Raw genomic sequence first — 26,708 nt, 5'->3', positions numbered from 1 at the left:
CTTTGCCGCCATTATAAAAATTGCCATCACAACTAATCAGAATAAAAATTACGTCAATTACGAGTTTTGGTTTTGAAAGATTTATATTGAATATTTTACATTGATTTAATAGTTTGTAAGATCAGAGACAGGTTGCTTAGTTAAGCAAGTCATAGTAGAATTGTAAAGTACATACGAGGTGTGTTCAAAACATAAGGTGAAGGTTTCAAATTTCGCGGGTAACGTACGTTCGACTTTCGATTATTATTATTTTTATTTTTTATTTTGGTACACTCGTCTTGAAGATTTGTTCACGGTTTTTGTGAGAGGCGTAAATAAGATATGTGCTTTGTGTGTACGGCGATTTTCTGCTATAGACTCTTGGCTCTCCTGAACTCTTCCATTGGGGCTATTGGACTTTGTTTTCGATGTCATAACCAATATGCCCATGATTCATCACCAATTAAGACTATTTTAAGCAAATCTGGATCATCGTTGACGTAATTCAACAATTCCTGAGCGATGCTCATGCGACGTTGTTTTTTGGTCAAAATTCAACTATTTTGGAACGAACTTCGCTGCAACACGCTTCATATCCAAAATTTCTGAAAAGATTGTATGGCATGAGCTAATCGATTAGACGATTCTCCATAACAATTTTCTTCACTTTCTCAACATTTTCATCGGTTCTTGATGTGCTGCGGCGTCCAGAGCGAGCGTCGTCATTCACATCTTCTCGACCTTCTGGGAAAAGCTCGTACCACTTGTAAACATTTTTTTTTGACTTAGAGTACTCTCACCGTATGTCAATAATAATCGAAAGTCGAACGTACGTAGCCCGCGAAATTTTAAACTTTCAACTTATTTTTTGAACACGCCTCGTAGACTAGCGCCTGATGTGCCGCCATCAGTTATACATACAATAAGTTATGCAACAATGAGTTTTATACGGTGTGAAGTTCGGTAAAAACGACACACAGCTACACGTATGATTTTCACTGATTATATTTGGCTAAGTGAAACCGTCTATGTACCCCTGGATTTCAAGAGGAGGTATGATTAAAAATTTTTCCGAAAGCTGTTAAAAGGGGCTTAGTTTCTTCATCGTGTCAGTTGAACGAAGGCATCAAGAAAGAACACGCGAATGAGTTTAAAAACTCCGTCAAATACCGCGTGGCGCAAATTTACGCTTCTGAGGTGAATATTTAATGTTAGCCTCTCCATTTACTAATTTTGTAAATCAAGGATCATATTGAATATTTTTATCCACTTGTTGAACACATTTGATTAATCAAATATATTACAATATACACATATGTACAGAGTGACTTATTTCTACAAACACGCACTCCCAAATATAACTAACTTGGCATTTTCCCCCCTCAAAAAGCACGAAAGAATTCCTACGCGCGAGCTATAGTTCGTATTGTCCGTAATCAAGCACTTGTTTCCCCTGCATCGGTAAAGGCCTGATTTTGCATACTTCGCACAACTTCGCACAAATTTTAAACTGTCAGATAAAAATCTGTTGAGTGCATTTTGTATGTGTCAGATTACCCGGATATTAGTACAACTTAGGAAAACTGAGCAGACTGTTGAATTAAGATTTTGTTTTGAGATTTAGTTAACTGACATTTCAAATAAAGTGATATCAATAGCAATATTTTTACAGATTTGTATGAAAAGTATATTAATATATGTATAATATTATATTAATTAATATAAGAAAATTACAAGTATAATATGATTATAATTTTAAGAAATATATATCATATATCATATATGTATATGATTGTATGCGACGCATAATCAGCCTTAAGTTTTCTTAAGTTGTGCGAAGTACGCTCAATCAGACCTTACGTTTCTGCAAAAAATTTATGGAGGCTAGTTTTCTGATGTAGCAGCAAAATTAATTTGCGACTTAAAACATTGAGTGAGTAACAACCAGGGTTAGGATTTTAAGGCATTTGCCTATTTTGTCTGCGTGATCCTATCTGTTAACGAAATCAAGAATTATGCGTTTGATATCTTTTTTATACAAAATATAAATTTTTATTTTGCCTTTTTTGTGCCTCTTTTGATTTTATTGCCTTTTTCCGCCTTTTTTAGGTGCTTTGACTTTTTCTTGCCTTTTTATATTTAAAGCCTGACAAAGTACCTTGGATTTGGCACAGCTTTTTTGGTTTACAACACTGCTCTCTACTCATCAGCTGATTTCTTCAGCTTGCGATATGATTAGTTTCTTTTTTTTTTTGTAGATAAAACTTGACATTTTCAAATTCGTGCGTTAATTTTCTTTGTGAGTTAAATATTTGCGATAATTTAAAATGCTTAAGGCACATTCTTATAATTCCGTGAAAATCCGCGGCTGTATAAAAGAATTTGGGGAAGACATACTTTCGACTGACGGAAAGATTCTCATCTGTTCATGCTGTGGAATAAAAGTAAATCACGACAAAAAACATCATATTCAACAACATCTTCAAACGGAAAAACACGAAAAAACGGCGACATTGAAACTGGCTGCGAAATCTATAACTTCATTTTTAAATAATGCCACATCAAACTAGTTTTTCAGAGATCTCACCAAAATGATGGTAGCCTGCGATATACCTTTAATAAAAGCCAATCATAAAGAGTTCATATCGTTTATGGAAAAATATGACCAGAAAAAAGTTCCTGATCAATCGACTATGCGGAAGCACTACTTAAAAGAAATTTATTAAAATGTTTTGGAAGAAATACCGTCGCATAGTGGAAACAGCGGAATTTTTGTGTCAATTGATGAGACTACGGACAAAGCAGGCAGATTCGTTTGCAATGTCATTGTCGGTCCTTCACGGCAAGGTGGCCGATGCTTTCAAGAAAAGCAACCAGATCTACCTCTACCACCTCAACCAGTAAGTTTTCTTTTAAATCCATGTACATATAAATGATTAAAAAATTTGGCATTTTTAAAGGTCTTGACATGCTGGGGAACTTGGTTGGAGGCAATATCATATATGCCAAAAATTTTAACGGAATCAAAGAAATTGTTGATGGTCTCAATGACGATGCGGCTTGCGTTATTTTTGCAAAGAAATTGTTTGCAAACAAGAGAATTCGAGACTTGGCTTATATTCAGGCTAACTTTGGGTTTATAGTAGGCGAGAGAAGTTCATTCAAAATTCTTCAGAAAAGAGGTTACTTTTACACCTAAACATATTTACATACTTTTATATACTAGTTCAATCCGCTATTAACTTGTTCATCATGAAATCATCATCATAAAATCGTTTTAATTTCAATATTTTCAAGTGCAGACAAAATTTTTATTTCAGAACGGTTTTTAATGACTTAAAAGTTGGATTTTAGAACGTAGATTTATACCGATTTTCTACTTTTAATATTGAAATTAAAACGACATTACATAACGACCGTCTTCACTATCTTCAGTTAACGCTAACTGGCACTATATTTGGCAGAAATCGTTCGGTCATCTGTCAGATAAGGTGCCAGTTAGCGTTAACTGAAGATGGTGAAAACGGCACTAATAAATATTGAGTAGAACAATGCACGGTCTACGAATTAGTAGTGGATTAGGCTAGTATATACTAAGATTTGTAATTTAATAATTAATATTTAGGCGAGCCAATAAATAATGTATTGGATGCACTGCAGAATATAGAAAACAATTTAAAACAGGCCAGAGGGCCAGTAGCTACAACAATATTGGAAAAATTTAGCATGGTATTTCAAGCTAATCAAGGTCTGGAAGTGATACTATAAAAAAAATTGCCGGGATTCTGGATGGTGAAAAGTCGGTAGCATGGCCAGAAAATATAAACGCAAACGAGGTGGAGTTTTTGAATTAGGCACCATTAGTCTCTGTAGATGTCGAGAGGAGCTTTAGTTCATTCAAATCAATGACTCATGATAATCGCATGAGGTTATTACCCGAAATCTTTAAAATGCACTTAGTGGCACTGTGCTACTATGATAGCAACCTCTGTATATATTTTTAAATATATTTAACTGTACGTAAAAGTGTGTACATATTTAAAAAATTGAAAAATAAATGCCTTTTTTTTGCCTTTTTTGAAAACTCATTTTGCCTATTTTCAAATGTTTGCTGCCTTTAAATCCTAACCCTGGTAATAACATAAAGTCACAAAAACTTAAATCAAGGAACACACAGGAAAGGCAAATCGTCGCGTCGAGTTGTAAAGCGACCAATGATACCATAAAAATAATTCGAAACGAAGCAAGAGTCGGGTTGTTTTGGCTTCGCTTAACAACTGAGCGACATGCGGAAAACGTGCATGCATTTGTATGTAGGTACTCGCAAACGTAGCGTACATGTGTGTACAAGCATACATTTTTTCATTAGCATATTAGCTTTACGAATATTTTTATTTCCTAATTTCTTTTTTTTTTTTTAAGATTTTTGTATCAAATATTTTATAGGTATTTTATTTTTACATTTATGTCGCAGATAATTTCATACTTATGTTAATATTTGTTTACAGAGGCACCGGCGTGCTACAGTAAAAAAGAAAAATACGATTTATGGAATTCGCGAAGTTGACAATTTTAGAGTGGTGGTCAGTGATTTCTTCAATTTTAACCCTTTCGTTACCCCTTTGCTCTATGCAATAAATTTAGTGCTTTTTATTCCCAAAAGGAGACCATTTTTGAGCCTGTTGTTTGTTTCTTTCTTTTTTTAACTTGAAGCTACCAAAATTGTAAGTTAAAAAATAAATGTTTATAATTAAAAAAAGGCTAAAAAATGCCACCCCGAGAAGATTTTAGAGCCATTGGAAACTTGTTGATTCTTATAAAGTTTAATGTTTTGAAAGTGCAAATTTAATTTTTTTCTCCTTTTAAGGTTATATTATAAGTTTTAAAAAGCCTCTGAATTTACTGAATGCAAATTAAAGCCATATAGATGCAATCAAATTAAAAAAACACCAAAAAATACCACAAAATAATGAAGAAACCATAACGACCTTTTTGAAAAAGGCTACATCACATCAAATACCGCAAATAAATGTTTGTCCCTTTTTCAAAGATGATCTCTTAACATAAGTTTTAAATACAAGAATGGATTTTTAAAAATATGTTTTTTCCATACTGTTTATTTTACATAACCATAACAAATTTGTGGCAGCTGCCGAATGGGTTGGTGCGTGAGTACGATGAGCTCCTTCTCCTATTTGTGCTGTGCGTCTTGATGTTGTTCCACAAACGTTGGGACCTACAGTTTCAAGCCGACTCCGAGCCGCAGATATTTTTTATGAGGAGCTTTTTCATGGCAGAGATACACTCGGAGGTTTGCCATTGCCTGGTGTTTCACCGAGATTCGAACCTACGTTCTCTCTGAATTCCGAATGGTAGTCACGCACCAATCCATTCGGCTACGGCGGCCGCCGAGAGAATTACACGGGTACAAAAAATGTTTCTTAAATATGCTCTAAGATCTTCAACATTTTCTGACACTTATCCCTTTGCGACCCTTATCCCTTGGAGCAGAAGGTCGGTTCATCGCTCTCTTCTGTGTTTAATTTAATTCAAGGTCACAACGAATTAATTTTCTTATTCCGGCGGGAACTTTAGGAAGCTCTTACCCTTTTTATCTATTCAGATATTCAAAACGAATTTCGAGTCCAATGCACTTATTGCTTGGACTATACGCGATTTAAAGTGATCTAGTATTCAAATCAATTTATTTCTTACATGATTTAATTCGCCAATATAATTATATTTTTTTAGTCGTAATTGTATATTTTAGTGTTATTTCGAGACTTTTAGCTCTGTCTCCAAGTTTACGTTCATTAAAATGATTCTTGCTTTGTTAGTTGAGACAGCGTTTCTCTACGGCACTCTTAATGAGGACATTTATATTCATCAACCTACTGGTTACGAAGATGGAACTGACAAGGTATGTAAGTTGAACAAAGGTCTTTACGGTTTAAATTAGTCTGAGAGATGTTGTTTTCAGAAATTTACACAGGTGCTGGAAATTTGGAACCGAAAAGTCAGTGCAGAGTATCCTTGCGTTTTTATCGGTACTTTCAACATTGTAAAATTAATTTTTGCAATTTGTATTGACGATGGCATCATGGCAGCACATTAAGCAGAAGCACATTACCATTTTCACGACCCCGTTTTTGGGACTTTATTCAACAATCCCCCTTCTGACACCAATTGTTACGAATTTTCTTACGTTAAAATTCAAATAAATCTCTGAGTTCGATCTCTGGATTGTCGATTGTGCTTAAAAACTAACGCAATTTTTAGATCTGGCAGCTCGTATCTTCTGGTGAGTTCTGTTGTAGCAGCAGCTTACTAGTCACCTGTCGTCTTCGTTTGACTCATCTAGTGGGAGACCCACAAAGCGTGCAATGCCTCGCTATCTGCTGTACCCATCAAGGCTAATTCATATTTGATGTGTTCAAAAGGCAATAGTCTTACATACTGTAACATGAATAAATAATAAAAGGTATTACATTTGTGCGTACATACGAATGTTTGGTACATATGAACGTACACGTATGTACGCTTGCTCAAAAATGTTGTTCCAAATGTTGGAATACTTCAGAAAGAAAAATGTTTAATCTTCTTCTTAGTCTTAATTTCATCGAAAATGTTAAAGCTATGAAAAACAAATCTGAATTTCAGGTTCAGCCTACTTAGTCCATAAATATATATGTATATATGTTTTCCTTTTTAATTCCTTGTAGAGCATATGGCGTCTAAAGGAACACAGTTCATTAAGGAACACATTTTTAGCAAAATCCATCAATTTTCCTATCTTTACCCACTTTTGGTAGGAATACGCAGCATTATGCGTTGTTTACTTCTTGTGTATACGAGCAAATACAGTGACCGACAAAAGTCTACATACACCCCCCATTTCCACTGGATTGAAAGTTCAAAAACTTTACTGAAAAATGTGTTTACACAGTTTTATTTGAAAGCTTTTTCTAATCATTATAAACTTAAAAGAATCCATACATTAACATAAAATAGCAAAGCTATGGGAAAAAAACCTAAAACCAACGTTGACAAAGGTCTACATACAGTACACAAATATCTTACTCCAGTGTGAAAAACTTCACTTAACTCTAAGTGATATTGCTTCTTAGTATTTAGTTGGTCCACCATTAGCATCAATTACTGCTTGAAGCCGTCGTGGCATCGAGGTGACTTAATTCGTTAACTCTGCAGAAATTATATTGTTCCAAGCTTCTATTAGTCGTTCTTTGAGTACCGAAGTGCTTGAAATCGGATTTTTTCTAATTTTTCGATCTAAACTTTCCCAGACATATTCAATAATATTCAAATCTGGGCTTTGCGGCGATGTATTTATTTGCCATGATGCATGGTAAAGCAGCCAATCCTTCACAATATGTGTTGTGTGCTTTGGATGGTTATCCTGTTGAAAGACCCACACTTTTGCTCTTCCTTCACTACCGTATGTGCATATTAAACTTCGACTCATCTGTAAACAAAACTTGTTGCCAAAAATCTATCCCCTTTTCCCTGTATGCTATGGCGAACTCCAGGCGAAGTTTACGGGTTTTTTTTCAGAAATAAGAGGCTTTTTTCGAAGTGTTCTATAATGAAAGCCGTTTTTGCTCAGAGCTCTTTGAATTGTTTTTGGATGAACACACTTGTTGGATGAGCTTGCTATATCCTCGGCCACTTTCGGAGCAGAAACTTTTGGATTTTTGTCCACGTCTTTTAGAATTAAGCTGAAGTCTTTGCGAGATAGTTTGCTCGGGCGGCCACTGCGCGGCTTATTTTCCGTGGAACCCCTATTTTTACACGTTGCACGACTGAAGTTTAAGTTTTTTGAAATTTCACCATATGATTTTTTTTCTTTCCTGTGCTGAATAACTAAATTTCTAACATCAACTGATATTTCTTTTCGAGGAGCCATTGTAGATGCTTAAGTATTAAAATTGCAACTAAAATCAATATTAGCAAGGCAACAAACATCAGAAAAGGAAAGAAATAGACAAACGGTATTTTACCGTTATCACAACTTTGGATGTCAGAGTACAAGCTAGGAAACCGCTTCGGTATGTGCACTTTTGTCAACGCTGTTTTTGTGTTTTTTTAGCATAACTGTGTTGTTTTTTGTTAAATAATGGATTTGTTTTAGTTAGGTTGATTAGAAAAAGATTTAAAATCAAATGGCATAAACACATTTTTAAGCAAAGTGTTTGTACTTTGTAAACAACGTATGTATACTTCTGTCGGCCACTGATCGTTGCTCACCTTTACAACTAGTCGCTTTTCCTCTTATTTTCATACTTCAAACTTCCCAGAAATGAGTCACACAACATGTTTGAGTGACTTTGAGCAACTGTGCCAAAAAAATTTCTTTTGAAGCCTAACAAACAAAATTGCATTTGACAATCGGAAACATAATTGTAGAGAACCTAATGCAGACGAGATAGTGCGTACTTTGGTGTGGTGGTAATTTTGGCCCATTTTTCTCAAAAAGTCCATTTTCTGGAAAGTCTATTAAGGTAGTGAATGAAAAGGCTTATCAAACCACAAAGCCGTTCAAACAGTCGATTGTTTGCAAACTCAGTTCGATAATCGAGCTATCATCAATAATAGCAATGAGCTGGCCCCGGCACCAAAATTTACCACCCGATAGGTCTGGCAATCCATAAACCTTAGGGCCTAGGTTAATATTCTACGAGTTGTTCGTGAGGTAATTCTAAAAAACTTTTAAAAAGGTCTAGCAGGCTTAAAATACCACTTGACCACTATTTAATAAAAGTACTGCATGACACACCGAAAATTGATTTTGGTTAATTTTACTTTATTTAAAAAAATTAAATTTTATTTGGGCCACCCTAAACATAAAAAATTTACTTTTTCTTAAAAGATTCTGCGAACGTCAAAAAGGGTTTTAGGTTTTGTTTAGAACGATTGATACTTCGAAAGACAATTGACGTGAACCGATTTGGCTTATATTTAAAGAATATGTTAACCACGGACAATATATTGTTTTTTGCAAGTTCCCAATTCACCGACGCGTGCTGCGAGTACACAAACTAAAACAAGAGCAAAAGTAAGCGAATGCAGTGGAAACTGCCAGACGAAATTATATGTATACACTTTGTTGCCATGGCGTCAACGGCAAAACAATTGCATTTGGAGGTATTGTTACAATTCGTGCTTTCACAATTTAATACCGGTACTTCATTTTTATTAGTTTTTTTCTTAGAAACCACAAGTCTTAAAATCACAATATTACATAACATCCAATCAATAATTCGTACCAATGACGTATTTTGCTCCTCTATGCTCCTATGCAGAGGGTCTTTTGACGCACAAAATAGCAAAATCCACCACTAAAAAACAAAATTTTTATTTCTCAGATCAATTCTTTTGTCTGTTTTCATGAATATGAATATAGAATTTTAATATGTATCTCGTTTTATTAAAAAATAAATACTCATAAGAACATACTTGAAAACTTCCCTACATATATCTTATAATTATTCAAATAAACTTTTTTTTTGACTGTATGGAATAACATAAAAATGCTCACTACAAATAGAAGGAGAAGCCCGGTTAAACATTTAAAAGAGGATGTATGTATGTATAATTGATGCTTTTATCTTCCTTCCTAAAGTTTTTTGTGAGGCTTGTAATTTACGATGCGTAGGTCAGCGAAGCAACTTGTTATGGTTTATGAAATGTTACAAAAAACAAAACACTCACACTGTATAAATCAAAAAGGTTTGTTGTGATATGGAATCGGCGGTATAAGGTGTACAAAAATTTTGATGACTTTTCCGAGCGCGGCTTGAAGCGAGTGACAACAAAAAAGCAGGATAAAGTGATCTCCCTTTTTTTAAGCGAAGTGCATCGGTTCGAGACCTCAGGCACTAAATACCAATAGATACATAGAAACAATTTTTTCTAATAGCGGACTTTCCTGGGCAGACAATAGCAAACCACATATGGAACAACATAAAGACGCACACCACAAATAAGAGGAGGAGCTCATCCAAGCACCCAAAAAGGGTGCGCAAATTATATGTACTTATACATATATAATACATTAATACATATATAATGTACATATATAATATATTAATAGTGAGGGGGTACTCAGATTTGAGCCTGACAAGAGGCCGATAGTGAAATGTTAAATATACTTCTCTGCGCTGTTTGAAAATATAAGGGCAGTCCACAATGAAATACAAATGAACTGACATCATATCATTTACAAATCTTGGCAGCAAATATATGAATTAAGTTGTTGCTTTGCCGCTGTAATTTGTCAAGACGATGGTGGCAGGTGATATTCACCTCATTATACAGGGTGGCTGATGAAAGACGCTACCAAAAAAAAATTGAATAACTTTTTTTCTTTTTAAGTTATCTGTTCCATTTTTGTTTTAATTTGCAGATTGATCTTTAAAATTTATTAAAATGGATAACTGGGACACGCAAACAAGAATTTGGATAGTCCGCCGCTATCACGCACTGGAGTCCGTAGTTTTGGTACAGAGAGAGTACAGGCGGATGTTTGGCGGCGATCCCCCGAGCAGATGGACCATAATGAGACTGGTGAATAATTTTGCTGAGCAAGGAACAGTCACAAGAAGGCCTTATCATCGAAACCCATCAGTTCGGACAGAGGAAACGATCGCTGCTGTAGCTGCAGCTATACAAAACAATCCAAGGGTTTCAACAAGAAGCTTATCTGCTCAACTTGGTGTCAGCCGACAGTCTTTGCAAACAATAATGCACAAAGATTTAGACTTATTTCCCTACAAAATTCAAATGGTTAACAAACTGAATGCAGCAGACTTGCCGATTCGCTTGGAATTTTGCCAGAAGATCCTGCAAATGGTGGAAGAAGACCAAAACATGTTAAACTGCCTTTTCATGTCTGATGAGGCCCATTTCGATTTAAACGGCAATGTGAACAAACAAAATTGTCGAATATGGAGTACTTCTAACCCACAGATACTCCACGAGACGGAATTGCATCCTCTTCGCGTGACAGTGTGGTGTGCGGTTTCTTCACGCTGTATTGCCGGGCCTTATTTTTTTGAAGAAAATGGTCACACCGTTACGATTACTGGAGACCGTTATTTGAAAATGCTGAAAGAATTTTTCTATCCAGAACTACGCCGAAAGAGAATTCCTTTCAACTCTGTGTGGTTTCAACAAGATGGGGCAACGTCTCACATAGCCCAGACTGTTATGACAGAGTTGCGACGAAAATTTCCCAATAAACTGATTTCAAGAAACTCCGAATTTCGTTGGCCCCCCAGGTCGCCTGACCTTACTGCACCTGACTTTTTCTTGTGGGGTTTATGTAAACAAGAAGTTTATAAAACAAAGCCAACAAATTTGGATGAACTAAAACAATCCATTCGGGCAACAATTGCGGCTATTCCTGTCGCAACTCTCAAAGCAGAAATGAACAACTTTTTACTAAGATGCCGCACTTGTGTCAACGAGCATGGGGGGCATTTAAATTCAATTATTTTTAAAACTAGTTAAGCTACATTTAATAAAATTTAATGACCTTCAACTTGAAAAAAAAATAAATGAATTCCATACACTAAAAAAAAGTTATTTGAGTTTCTTAATGTAGCAAAATTCATCAGCCACCCTGTATCACACGGACATTAAAATTTAATACACTTATTTCAGTTATGCGTAAAGCTCTGTGTAAAGCAAATATTGTGGCAGGCCTCATGTCACACCATGCGATACCATATATACATAACCAGGCTTTCAAAGTTACTATAAGTATAACACAAATTCTTTACTAATATTAATGTAATTAGTAAAGCAAGTAAAATTTTTTTCGTTTTTGCCAATGTTACGAGGAAAGCATTATAGCTTTATGCGTTATGGGAAAAATCTTTTTTTTCATAATAAACGAAACGAAATCGCTTCATGTATTGATTGAGTTCTGTAAGTTGGAAGGACTGTCTTCGGTGATTGGAGAAAATTCGAGCAATATCTATTATTTTGTTAATCAATTTGACTGTCACTTATTAGTTGATGTTGTTGTTGTAGCAGCTAACAAAACCCTGCTTATCGTATACCTCTTATTTTATTAAATGTTATTATAGATGACAGTTAGCGGTAGGTGCAGGAAATTTGCGGTATTATAAAGGGATCGGACTAAATGGAAAGGGATGTTAGATGCCTAGTGTCATGCGGGATATGAAGCAGTTAAACCAATACCCAGAACGTAATTATGTCAGACTATTCGCCCATGGGAATTGGTATCAGATTAAGGAGTTAATAGGGGGACAGTTAGTGTGGATTTCATTTACTGGACCATCTTGACGGAACAGACCATTATGTTGTGCCTATTGACAGGAGCATGCATGTCTCACTTTGCCGACTTTGTTTTAAAAGTGATTCTCGACTTCCATGACGAAGTAGGCGATACGGTCGGCCAACAGATCGCATTGGAAAGCAAGTTCTCGAGTTTTACTAATAATTTGACCTTCTTCTTGAGACAAGTTATCATCGAATACACTCGGGATGTCATTAGCACATTAGTATCTTTGAGTTCCTTTAGTACTTGGGATAGTTTCAAAATATAAAAGTTAACCAAAAGTACGAGAGAAAAGCATCATATGTCACCTCTGGGGTTAAAAAGTTTGATGACTGTTGATACGTGAATCTGTTCTTCTCGGTATATGCACATAATTGTTTATACACATACATACAGTGTCGGTCCAAATAAGAGCAAAGCGACATATTGCAAAGTTTTAACATTTTTTTAATTTTTTCATAAAGGCTTAGTTCGTATTACAAGAAAACCGATATAAAACTGAAAGCTTCAAACTTTGTAAAAAATGTAAAAAAGAAATCAACAAATTTTAATCCACATTTCAAACATTTTGACGGAGTGGCGGTGTTTCGCAATTTTTCATTATAAAAAATTTTAGAGTGCTCGTTATAGTAGAACAACTACATAGCATCATTAAAAAACAATTATTAAAATTTAAAATGCGAATTTTGCGTCACTTTAAATGTTGATGAAATTTTTTTTAATTTGTACTAAGTATGATGCTTTGAAGTTTAAAAATAAATAGTCAAAACATTGCAATATGTCGCGTTGCTTTATTTTGAACGCCACTATATATATATACAATTGGCGCTTACACCCTTTTTGGGTGTTTGACCGAGATCCACCTCGAGTTTGTACCGTGCGCCTTACCAGCAGTTCTAAGCCGACTCCGAACGGCAGGTGGTTTTATATGAAGAGCTTTATCATGGGAGAAATATATTCGGTGGTTCGCCATTGCCTGCCGAGGGGGGACCGTAATTAGAAAAAATCATTTGGTGTTTCATGCACGGTAGTCACGCACCAATCTATTCGGCTGCAGCGGCCGTCAAATTCGTAATACTATTAGTTTCGGGAAAAAGAAATCCATTATTTTCTTGTTACATGGATGTAGTGAGCGATATCTCGTAAAGTATGAATTAAATAATTTAAAATTTATGCACGTTGTCAAGGTGACATTTCACACTAACAAAATTCCTTTGCTGTTTTTTGTTTGTTCCATTCAGTTGTGAGGTACAAGGTGCTAACAAAGAGAAAATTAGATGCATTTTATAGTTTTTCTTTGATAAAGGCGAAAATGCAAGCCAAGCCGCTGAAACTGTGAATGGTGTTTAAGAGATAGATACTGTAACAGTTAATTACGTTCAATTTTGGTTTAGACGATTCCGTTGAGGCATTTTTGATGTTAAAGAAAGTGTCGATAAAATTACAGAAATAATCGAAGTTTACTGACTTGTTAGCGGCCGCAGCATCGCCAAGGAGCTACCATAATACATCATAACAATGGATTTCTTTTTCCCAAACTAATATTCATATGATGCGCGAAATAACCGATGCAAAGAAACGTAATTTCGAATTGAACACATGGTAGACATGCTACAGGTTCACAAGTGAGATTTTCTCTAATGTACAATATACTATATGAATATTGCCTGTATTGACTGCGACCTATGAAGGGCTATAAACTTCTGCCTAGGATACAGTTTTTCTCACTCACGGTCCTTTTTGAAGCCTTTCAATGAAATTTTTCGTATTGTTTATAAATCGGAATATTGGATGTGAAAGCATTGAAATACAGCGCGAATGGGGGTTTCGTCGAACAACATCTCCTCAGAGGGAAACGTGTTAATACTTTTATCGAACGATTAGTCTAATTGAGACAGTCACCTATGCAAAAATGGAAAACAAATGCAAAACATAAACAAAAAAACGTAAGCACTCACTCAGGAGTCATCATTGATTGTCAAAGTGAAGGGTAAAATTGAATTAATGTGTATTTTTACAATTGTTTACAAACACATGCAGAGTTGTTGATAAGCTCAATATTTTTGAAAACAAATATATATGGATGTACTAAACGTTAATTTTGGAACATTAATTTTACAGGAACAAATATCTTCTACCAATGTTTTCTACTGATTTCAGACAAATAATTAACCGTCTAGTGGTCGCGTGGTCTGCATATGTAGTCCACTCAATCAAAATCATAAATTTCCTAATAATACAATTTTTGTTTTTGTTTATTTCTCTTAAGATAAAAGATGCGTAATTTTTCTTAATATAATATATACGGATACATCAATTAAAACAAATATATATTGATATTTCCCAAGTTTGTGTGTTTTCGTTTTTGGTTTTAAACCAGCATACACATGTAGGCCACGCGACCAATTATGTAACATTTATGTTCGGACAATTGCAATGTAAAAACTCCAAATAATTATTGTAAATTATGAAATCACAAGTACAAATAAATAAAGCTGTACGTTTATGTCATCTATTCTAGCTGTATCTGGTTGGAGCTTATTGCGACTTCGACCGTAAACTGCAAAGATTTGGGTTCAACTACTGAAATTAAGGTCAACAGGAACTCTTGAGAAAAGGGTTAGCTTGGTTTTTTAAATATTCAATGCCGGTAGTACGGAGTTGCACAGTTCATTGCGCATATACATATACGAATATGTATGTAATATTTAGAATTTGTATTCACGAAAAAACATCCTCTCATCAGCTACACGCATTGATAACAACTGGAGTTCAGCATGGAGCAGCTTCGCTCAAGCCGAAAAGCTGTAATTGCTTCTTACCTTCAGTAAAAACATGAAAATGCCAAAATATTAATCTAAAATAACTCGGACATTTACCAAGCCTGCGTATGGCGTACCAGGAGCCATTACGATGGACCAAAAATATCGATGTAACGAACGTAGCTGCCGAGGGATCATTATACTCAACGGGTGTATTTGAGAATGCATAACTGACTTCTTGCGTAAAATATGATGCAAAACTGAACTTGCACGCCGAACTCAGTAGAAAGATCACGCAGGATCGCCTCTTTAAGTAGAATTTTATTTTTCACAGTGGCTCCCGTAGCCGAATGTGTTTATGTGTACCAGAATAGTCTGAACCCGATAAAACATTAAATATTTTTTTCTTAATATTGCCGAAAGGTAATGGCAAACCTCCGTATTTTCTTTCATTTGCGGATCAAGACGCACACGACAAATTGAAAAGCATGGCCTGAACACATTTCAAACGTGTAGTATTTTTATTGCCATGAATGTAAATGGTGTAGCATTCCGACAGCTAATTTTGAACTTGGCATTATACAAAAATTAATCGCAAACTTCCTCAGAAGGACCAATGTCGGATTCTGTGCTCCGTGACTGCACGTTTTATTAAAATAAAAATGACTGTAACTTTCAAATTTTAGAATACGGTATTTGAATGGTACATCATAAATATAGTAATACGACGCAGAGGCAACGCGTATAACTATGGAGCTGCCAAAACTGTACAGCGTTTGCAGATGCTAAACAACAGAAAGCGTGAAGGTTTGAACGAATGAAAATACAAAGAGCTTCTAAGGAAAAGTGACTTAATACAACAATATTTGGGGCAATACCGCTGGGCTATTTAAAAAAAATGTTAAAGTAGCTTACTAAATCAAAAAACAAACAAAAAGTTTGAGAAAAATTAGTTTATAGATAGTAAATTATTAAATAGTTAAATATGGTTTTAGTGCGAGTAAAATTAGTGGAAAATATAAAAAAATATTTATATATATATTTATGTTTTCTTGGTTTTTGGAAAATAAAAATTATCTGTTATTGGAATACCTCCCGAGTCCGCGGGCGATCGGTCTTTTTTACGTTTTTTCTTTTTCGAAACATAACCGTAGTTGTCCCGTGCGCTCCACCCTGGGTACAATTCCATATGCAACTGGCGCTCTTGCCGCGCTTTTTCGTAATATTTACTTTGATCGTCACGACTAAGTTCATGCCACTAGTTACAGAATTGTGAGTGCGTTGATTCGACGAAGATAATGCAGTCAAACGTAGTTATATGTGGTTATTTATGGTGTTAGTTGTGATATGTGTGGGTCCAACCAAAGCCAAATTTCGTCGAATTCATTTGAAACAGAAAATAAAAGCAAAAAAACGAAAACAAAAAATTGTTTCAATTTTGATACACATTTTATATGCCTGTTGAATTTTGAAAATCAAAATATAATGAATAGAATTTTTGATTGTAAACGAATAAAAAACTAACTACTATATACTTCCAACACACACATCACTTATGCAAGCTGTGTGCGCGAATGAATATTAGTGTGCGCGTGTTTGTGTATTTGATGCCCTCTTGTCGTACTTAACGCTTACATTTCCTACTTAAGTACAGTTTTTAGTAATTTTTATTTATTAATTGGGGTCTGTTGAAAGCTAGCTAATAAACATTTTTAATTAACAGCATATGAAAATTCCTTCGCTTTAAATTATTTGTATTTTTTTAGTTACATATTTTCCGATTATTTTGTATATTATAAGTGTCCAATAAATATAAAAGAAAAAACAAAGATGCAAAACAAAACGTCTATTTAACTGGCTTTTAAACAAAAGAATTTACCCAATGTCAAGCTGGGGTAAAAAAACATATTTAGTGTGTTTTTTCCAGTATTTTCTTACTGTTTGCAAATCGGGTATAGGGATTAACTCAAAAACTTTAAAATTTTAAAGCGATGACTATTCCATCGCTTCAATTGCTTTTTAACTATCTACTAGAAAATGGCAATCATTATTTACTACAGTTTATATATTTTTATAATGCAATTAAATACCTCATATTGAGAATTTGATGAAAATCAATTGCTTAAGCTAAATGAAAAATCAAGAATACGGTCGCCAACACGATTTGTGTTTAAATACATTCCACTTTTTAAAAATGAAAAATCGTTGCATACAAATTCCGAAGTCGATTTGTGTGAGATTCATTGCTTCAATTTAAGACTTTATTTGTCGAAATATGGTATACTTATCAACTCGAAAAATGGAATATTTGTGCGGCTTTCGAAGTGGAGGCGTAATCGGGTCACCCTTTTTGAGAACCTGGCAACGTATATAGTATAGAGCTATTTTTAAATATTTGTTGTTTTTCAAAAGTTCTGGTTTTAACAGAGTGGTGGTGTATGCTCTACTATCGGGAAAGTCATGAATTTATTGAAGGAAGCGTTTGTTCCTAAGATTACCAACAGAAAGTCTATAGGGCTTGCATATAGCAACCCTACGAAAGCATTTCTACCACGGAATAAGTCAGTCCCTCCATTAGTAGCACAATCCAGCCAAACACCAAACGAAGGATGTATGTATTTATAAACTATCTCTAAAACTTTAAACAGTCTTATAACTCAAGTTAAGTAAACACAGCCTTTTTATTGGCGTCACAAATTCCAAGAAAATGAAAGAAGAGAAGAAAAGACTGGAATTAACCTACACAACGCGCTGAAGGACCGCTAGCCCCAGGTCAATAACTAGTCATATTTTTTTTGCTTGATTTTAAACCGAAAATAACGGCTGTAATTTTAGCTTGAGTTTTCAGTTTTTGTTTTCAACCTTTTGCTTGGAGGACTGTACCCTTTGCGGGTGAGTAAAATTTAACCGAAACTTTCTGCGCTTCCATAATTCATTACCCATTCGAAACTGCGCGTCACAGTAGTGGAAGACGTTACATTTTTCATTTACATTTTCGGCGACTGCCAGCATAAAATGCTTGTAGGAATTTTATGAAAAAAATCTTCTCCCCACTAGATTTAACTTGTCCTAGGTTTTGTATTTGAATCTAGAGATCGATATTCCGTATGCAAGATCCAAATTATTCACTAGTAAAACGCTTTTATTCGATTACGTATATAGCGAGCTAATGTGTTTGGCAAGGGCCGATTTTTTTCGGATCTAATTTTGACAGCTCGAGTATTTGATATCTTCGTTATAATTGCGTAATTTTAGCTGAATATTTTTGAACATATTGGACTTACCCTTCGACCAAGTATTTGATTTATCGCCGCTGACTCTTTCAGTGTACACTCAGCTACCACTTTGGCACGCATCTCTTTCATGTAGAGCATGAACGCATTCAGCGGCTTTTTGATATGGGGTTTCTTCTTTTCATTTGAATTGTCTTTGCACTCGTTTCCTTGGGGATTGGCTGCTGATATTTTTGTATCCAAGTTTCTGAAAATAAGGAATGTAAACAATGCAAAGTAATACTAATTGAAAAATAAAATGCTTATATATACAAACGAGGACCGAAATATATAAATTTTAGATCAGATTGAATATCTTTGCAAGGGATGTGCGGCAGTATACATAGCTAACAGAGACTATATTTGGCAAGACTAAGAGAAAATAAATTTAGCAGCAGAATGATAACACTAGTTTACACCAAAAATGGTCCCCGACCAAAAAGCGTTTTTTAAACTAATTTGAGGTCGCTGAAACCAAGAATGAATTTTATTTTTCGTTTCAAAGAACGGTTTCCGAGATATTTCCAAAAAACCTGTTTTTTGGGCAATAGTGCAGTTATTACCTGCAATCTCGAAAACAGTGCGCGCCATTTCTTTGAAGTGCATAAATTTCGAAAGGCACACATTTAACCTACATGGCAATATATAATTCGTGTCAATGGAAGTCGTAGTTTTCGCAAAACAGCTGTTGAAAGTTTAAAAAAGGCATTTTGGCGTTTTTTACTAAATTATGAAAGTTTATTAACTTTTTCTGGAACAAAAATTTTTTTTATATCGACATAAGATAGGTTTTCTGAAAGAGAATTCTGTCACCTACATTTTAAGCCTAAGTTTGTCTGAAAAAAAAAAAAAAATTCATTTTTGGTTTAAGCGACCTCAAATTAGTCTAACAAACGCTTTTTGGTCGAGAACCATTTTTGAAAGTGAAAATTCGTAAACTAGTGTAATCTAGTGCGCTGTTTAGACATTTGATCTGTGCGAATTTACGTAAAGTTAAATCATTTAACTTCGGAAACTCTAAACAGCTTTTCATAGCCAGGCGTAATGATTCTGCTTCTTAGCCGAGGTCACCACGTCCCGGCAGTAGACAAGGATAGCGGTAGCCGATAAAAACGAAGCCTGATAAAAGAATTAATCATATGTGAATAAACAAAAGAGCTTTACGTTTGATTGGATTTTTTTGTGATGCTTAAGTCGTAAGGCCCATCTGGGGCGTGTGTTGCATTTACTGCTGCTGCGGCGGCAGCTGCCGCCGATATGCTGACTGTAGCATTCATTACAGCGGCTGCGGTGAGCGCGTTAAAGCGTGCTTTAAAAATATCGGTGAAAGCTCGCTCCTGCAGTGCCACGACTGCTGCTGCAGCTGTTGCGCTCGCGTTGGGCGTATTGCCTCCTGAACCGTGTATGCCATATATACCGTTATTACTGTTGTCATTGGCCCCACTGAATTGGTTTTGGTGCTGCTGCTGTGGTTCCGGTTGTTTCTGGAGTGTATAGTGTTTTTTCTGTTGCAGGTTATTCTGATTAATAGTTGCTGCTGATGTCGATTCGGATGCTACCTTTGGCGAGGTATCATGGTTTGTGAACCCTTTTTCTGGTAGAGTACTTGCTTGCTCGCCTTGATATCGTTTGACGCCACTATTGTTATCTCCAACATTGCCTTTGCTACAGTTTTTGCTGTAGTGCTGTATTAGAGTATGTGGGTTTTGGTTACCAAAAAAAGTGTTTTTTTTGGTTATGTGTTTAGCAGTAGTCAGAGTGGTGGTTGCTTCAATGCGTCGTGCATAATTTGATTTTCGACGACTTTTTGCAGCAACAGTAGACCCAATTGTGCTCAAAGGAGGCGTAGGTGGTGTTATTGGCGTCGATACAGGTGTCACCGTCGGCATTAAAGTGGATGTGTTCGAGGGTATTGGTGAGCTCATCAACGTTGGCGCCGACATATGTAACACAAGTGGTGGACTTTTATCTCTGGACCCTTTCAATGTACCGGCCCCATCGGTGTTATTGCATGGATTGAATTGCAACACCAAATCAGTATTTGATATTCCCGCTGCCGTTACCGCCGTTGAAAACGATTCTTGAAATAGTTCCCTATTTACAGACGTGTATTCTAGATTGCAATCTCGCATTTGTCGTCCTTCTCGCTCAGTGGTGAAGGAACTCTCAGTCATGGCATTTAATGCTGCATCGGGATCGCGCATATTCGTTTGAACCGCCAAAGCCGCACATTCTAGTATAATCTCAGCAGTAGTTAGCGCACGCTCATTTACGCTCAGGCCTCGATTATCTGGGTGCCAAAAGCATATGGGTGACACTGGTGATAGACGTGTATTAACATCGTCTTCGGTACCAAATGTGGGCATTTGCTTTCTGCCTAATTTTTCATGGGATTCGTCACAATTTGGCTCAAAATCATTCTCCTCTTTATTATTAGAACTCTTAATGAAATCTTTGGCTTTTTCGTCATTATCTTTACTTTGCATAACATTGTTTTCGTCATTTTTTACTTCACTTTCATTGCAATTTTGTTTGAAAAATGCTTTAACGTATCTCTCGATACCATCCTCTATTTCTACCAACGTACGCTTTGTGTTTATTGCAGATTGAATCCCATATTCTTTATCATCTGCCTCGCTTTTACCACTCTCGCTCACATTCTCTTGATGCATGAGCTCGGTTTTAATATACAATGGTGGTGGCAGTGGATGCGATTCGGCCGCTGCTGCTGTTGCTGCGATTGCAGATGCTGTGGCTATCTTATTCGATATATAACCAAGTGTTCGTTGCCGTGCCTGCGATTGTAATTTTATTTCAGATAACTGCCGTCGTCTCATTGCGCGTTCGCAATAGATATTTGCACTGGCGCATTGATGCTTTAGTTGGTTTACCTGGGAATGAATGCAGTCAATCAATTGCTTCCGTTGTTGCATATTCTCTTTGATAAGCGGGACAATGCACGATATTAGTTCAACGGATGAGTTCCGTATGGCTAGCTCAACAAACGTTTTGCTAAGTTCTAAGAACTTATCGAGATGCAGTTGCGCTTCCGAAAGTGCCATTTCTTGTGCAGATAATAGCTCGTTGCCGTTTAATTTTGTGTTATTGATGGTGGGGCTAGGGATGGGCGTAGTGCGATTGCAGCCATCACTGGTAATTTCGGTGGGTAAATTTGACGGTGTTGAGGAGTGGAACGCCCCAGTTTGTGTTGATGAAAGGTTTAAAGTATTATAGGAAGTACTACTGTTGCTGCTATCGTTGCCATTGGTGCTCAACAAATTATTGCGATTGTTGTTGAAACTATGCGTCGAAAACAATGTACTGCTCGGGTCAGAGCTAGGTTTTAGAACGGTGGGAGCATAGTCTATAAAGTGAAACTCGCCCTTTCGCAAATGATCCGATAATGTTGATGCATTCGTGCGCAGCACTCGGGAACATAATAATTGTGTGTCCAATAACTGGTTTGAGTCTTGTTTCTCCGGATGTCCCCACAGTTGCTGCTCGTTCGTTTGTGGCGGGGTCTTTACATATGTCCGCTCTTTGTACTCCCTGTTTGGGTTACCATATAAAAAAGCCGGAATATCGTAAGAAGCATTCTTTGTCCGCAAAGTGTTATTATTACCAAGGATAGGTAAAAATGGTAGAGGTAGAGACAAGGATAATGGTAATTGCAAAGGCAGTTGTAATTGCTGGGATTGCGGCTGTACTGCTACTGATAGCTTACTTAATTCATCTCTTTGCAAATTTGACATAACATTTGCCGTATTTGCCGCAGAGGAGAGTAGTTGTTGTCGCTGTTTTTGTTGCTGCTGATAATCATGCTGCCTCAAAAATATTTCCGTTAACAATGTGAATGCTGCAGTAGATGCTGGCTGCTCGCCCGCCTCAGTTGTTGACACCATAGGCCTTAGGTAATTGGCCTTTAATGGAGCGGGCATGGCAGTATCAGTTTCATCCTTTTCTAACACAATTCCGTTCATATCTGCATTCGTGCTCGTAATCCTGCTATTAGTTCTATGCTCAAGTGCGTCTCCTGCAAGCTCGGTGGGAATAAAAAGTGAATGATGTAAGCTTCTATTGCATACGCTTGGTGATGAATAAGCATTTAAACGCTGATAACATCTCGGAATAACTAGATCTGTAGCAAAAAGTCGAGCCAGCAGTTGGCTCTTTTTATCTATAATTGCGGTGGTGGGCTCAGTAAGATCATTCGTTGGAAGAAAAAGGTTATGTTCGCTAACAGCCTCTTCAGTGTGGTTAATATTTTTCTGCTCGATGGAGCCGCTTTCTGACGTGGGAGCTTGTTCCAAACGTGTGTCCGAAGCTGTTACTGTTGATGGGGGTAAATGTTTAAATGCAACACTTGACACTCGATCATTCAAAACTTCATCGTACAAATACGGGCTGGTGTCTTCAGTTTCAATGTCAGCGACACATTGACCGTCACCTTCGCTGCTTTCATAAAGGGAATCTGTACTGCTTACGACAATATTTTTTGGTTTTGTGTTTGCTGAAGATAGGGTATTTGTAATACTTTTCGACTTTGCCGCCAATTCGGTTTCATTGCATGGCCCCACTTCAGTACTTGGGAGATATTGTTTCTGCTGATGGTGATTAATGTAGTCAGGTGGCACTGATTCAGCTTTGAACTCTCGCTTAAAACGAGAATGTGGATTCTGTCCCCGTATACTGCGTGTAGTAGACATTGAGTTGTAGCTAGAATGCTGTACATGTACCATATGCTCGTCCGAAACTGCTGAGCGGCTAATGCCAATAACATTCAGTTTATTTGTATTGGTGATGGAAGATGGTGGTACCACTTTTTCCGGACCCGAGGTTGCTGGTGTTAACTGTAATTGCGACCGTAAAAGCGTTGATGCAACAAGATTATTGCAATCGTTCATATCTTTTGGCTTCTGCAATCCATGGACGACGGGTGGGTCATTGAGAATCAAATCGAATGCAAGAAATTTTGAATCAAGCAATTTGCTGGTGTCACTGCTAATGTTTTTGCCATTATCAGTATTGCTACTTTCGTTACTCTTTTTGCTAACAGTGGCTGCCACAACATAGTCGGTTCCATCAGGAGTCAACGTTTTCACTGCAGTCATTTGCGTAGTATCGGTCCAAAGCAGTGGCTGTTCTGATGGGGCTGGATTACCAGCTGCAGTTAGTGTCGCTGATCTGGACGTGTTACTACTGATGGGAAGAGTAGCAAATGTAGAAGCCAGCTGGGGTACGGGCGATAGAGCCGGCGACGGGGGTAACACGGCACCCGAATGAGGTATTGTTTCAAGTAATTTTTCTAAAGTCAATTGCTGATGCAATAAGGACGACATCCGACACACCTCCGCCACCGAGTATTCTTGGGCTATTTATAAGATTTTTTTTTCACTCAAAAATTATTCACACATTTTATAATATGCAAGCCGTTTGTTTTTGTTTTTTATGAGGCCTCTATCGTTCTCGCTGTTTGTAAGGTTATATACCCGTATTCTTCTTACTTAGCTGAATTTCATTTTATTTTTATTGGGTTTTGGGATTGTTCTTTATATATGTATCTTCATATGTAGATTCGCCTGCAATGCAGTAATTTTTACAAAATTTTAAATCATATATTTCAAAGTATTAATAAACAAATGTATAATACACAAAATTTATAAAACAAATGCAAAGTGAAAAACACGATAAAATTGGCTCGGAGGGCCGAAGATTATTTGAAGTTCAATGTTGTTGATGTGAATCTTTTAATATTCTTCTGTACACAAATTCTCACAGCAAACAATTAAGCAGTCTCGCAAGAAAAACTAGTTCCGTCCACAGAATTTGTCTTCCATCAAACTGCTGAATACGGATGTAGGACGGGACAGCTGTGACCCGAATTTTACATCGTAATTCTATAATATTGGCGAAGTAACAATTTATTGAATGTATGAACGGTATGTGTCGAATTCAAAATTACCACTCTGAGAAACCCACAAGTTGTGAAACAAATTTAACTGTCTCGGCACAAAATCGCGTTTTACTAACCCGCCCGTTTAGATTAGGCTTCTGTTTATATGTTCATATATTTATGGAAAATCAAAAAATAATCAATAAGTTTTATGTATGGTTAGGGTCATTGGCTAGTCAAAGCTTTTCTGCTCTAGACGTTCCATTATCTAAATGTTATCTTATCTACTGACTTTACAACTTCAATAGCTGATTTTAAGTGAAAGAGAAAAAGGTATGTTTCTTTATTACCAGCAGTTGAAATTGTTCATTGTGATTGAGCGTGGGTTGAATTTGTAAATACGTATACACAAAAGTAACCATGGCATAGCTCCTCTTCAAGTGCATGCTACATTGGCGAATATTTTCGTTAGTTAAAAATTCATCAGTTTTGGCAGAAGGTCCATAACAGCTACACTGTCGGAAGAGAAAATGGAGAGCGCTTGGACAATAGCATTGTACAGGTTCAAAATATAGGCAAAGGTTTCGATTGCACAGTGCGACATCAAAAATCAAACCGCACCGGACCTTTTTTTCTGAAAATATACCTATTCAATAGCAAAACCCTCGCTGGGTTTTTAAAAGTTAGCTCGATTTTTTTTTTTATTGCGTTTTGAAGTTTTCTATTTTCATGAGATTAATTTGATGTGAAATATTTTTTTGTGAACAATACGGTTTTTGTTAACATATTTGAATTTATTAATTTCATTTACGTGAATTTTTTATGAATTAAGAAAATAAAAAATGTACAATTGTCCTGCAAATATTAACGTTTTCTGCTATTTTCTTCACCAACATTTGGACTATTTTAGTCAACAATTGTCGACAGAATCAGATGAGCAAGGAGAGCGCTACCATCAAACTGCGATGCCATTTGAGTCAAGATACCAAGGAAAACGAGCTCCAGGTGCCATACTAGCCGAAATAATAGGACTATGAATAAGTTCGTGCGGTTTTACAACAGATGGCGTAACTTGATTATTATTCCATCGATCCACATTTCCAAACATTCATTGGAGAGCTACTGTCGTAAGGCACAAACGTCAGTATAAGTTTTTTATTTGAAGCGTAAACAACAATATTTTTACCACACTTGAAAATGTCGAATTTCGTGCCAAATAATGTGTTTTTGCGGGGAATTCTTCTTCATTATTTTAATATGAAGAAAAAAGCAGCCGAAAGTCATCGTATCTTGGTGGAAGTTTATGGTGAGCATGCTCTATCTGAGCGAACGTGCCAGAAGTGGTTTGCACGCTTCAAAAGTGGTGATTTTGGCGTGGAAGACGAAGAACGCGAGGGTGCGCCGCCAAAGTTCATGGATACCGAATTGGAGGAATTGCTCGATCAAGATCCGGCTCAAACGCAAGAAGAGGTTGCAAAAACTTTGGGAGTTGATCAATCAACCATTTCCAAACGTTTAAAAGCCATGGGAATGATCCGAAAGGTAGGCCATTGGGTGCCGTATGAATTGAAGCCAAGAGACGTTGAACGCCGTTTTATGGCATGCGAACAACTGCTTCAACGGCACAAAAGAAAGGGTTTTTTGCATCGAATTGTGACTGGCGATGAAAAGTGGGTCCATTACGACAATCCAAAACGTCGGGCAACGTATGGATACCCCGGCCATGCTTCAACATCGACGTCGGCGCAGAATATTCATGGCCTGAAGGTTATGCTGTGTATCTGGTGGGACCAGCTGGGTGTTGTGTATTATGAGCTACTGAAACCGAATGAAACGATTACGGGGGATGTCTACCGACGACAATTGATGCGTTTGAGCCGAGCACTGCGAGAAAAACGGCCGCAATACGCCGATAGACACGACAAAGTTATTTTGCAACATGACAATGCTCGGCCACATGTTGCACAAGTGGTCAAAACATACTTAGAAACGCTCAAATGGGATGTCCTACCCCACCCGCCGTATAGTCCAGACCTTGCGCCATCCGATTACTATCTCTTCCGATCGATGCAACATGGCCTGGCTGACCAGCACTTCCGTAATTACGATGAAGTCAAAAAATGGATCGATTCGTGGATTGCGGCAAAACCGACCGAATTTTTCACAAAGGGAATCCGTGAATTGCCAGAAAGATGGGAAAAAGTAGTAGTAAGCGATGGACAATATTTTGAATATTAAATTTGTAACCATTTTACGTCAATAAAGTTTCAAATTTCGAAAAAAACCGCACGAACTTATTCATAGTCCTATTATGTTGGTGGAGTAAACATATTTTTCAATACGACCAGGAAGAAAATGAAGGAAAATGGAGTAACCAGGAGGAAAAAGAATATGAGGTAGAAGAAGAAGAGACAGGCATGGAATTCTTTACTGATGAATCTGATTACTCTGATAATGATGATGTTGAAATTCAATCA

At 36.6% G+C, this 26,708-nt stretch overlaps 1 protein-coding gene across 1 annotated transcript in view; it reads right to left on the bottom strand.

Moving 5' to 3' along the window:
• The window catches only part of LOC128870007 (uncharacterized), a 59,905-nt gene extending 36,017 nt beyond the window's left edge, over positions 1-23,888 (bottom strand). Inside the window, exons 1-3 of the mRNA XM_054112604.1 lie at positions 19,503-23,888; positions 18,351-18,546; positions 16,159-16,324 (exon numbers count right to left, since the gene is read on the bottom strand). Coding sequence (XP_053968579.1) covers positions 16,159-16,324; positions 18,351-18,546; positions 19,503-23,677 — 4,537 coding nt within the window. The 5' untranslated portion in view covers positions 23,678-23,888. The remainder of the gene's footprint in view (positions 1-16,158; positions 16,325-18,350; positions 18,547-19,502) is intronic.
• Positions 23,889-26,708: the final 2,820 nt, after the last annotated feature.

Source organism: Anastrepha ludens, chromosome X, assembly GCF_028408465.1.
Source record: "Anastrepha ludens isolate Willacy chromosome X, idAnaLude1.1, whole genome shotgun sequence".
NCBI classification, from domain to species: domain Eukaryota; kingdom Metazoa; phylum Arthropoda; class Insecta; order Diptera; family Tephritidae; genus Anastrepha; species Anastrepha ludens.
Note: the sequence above shows the minus strand (reverse complement) of the source record. Positions and strands in the feature narration are given on the sequence as shown.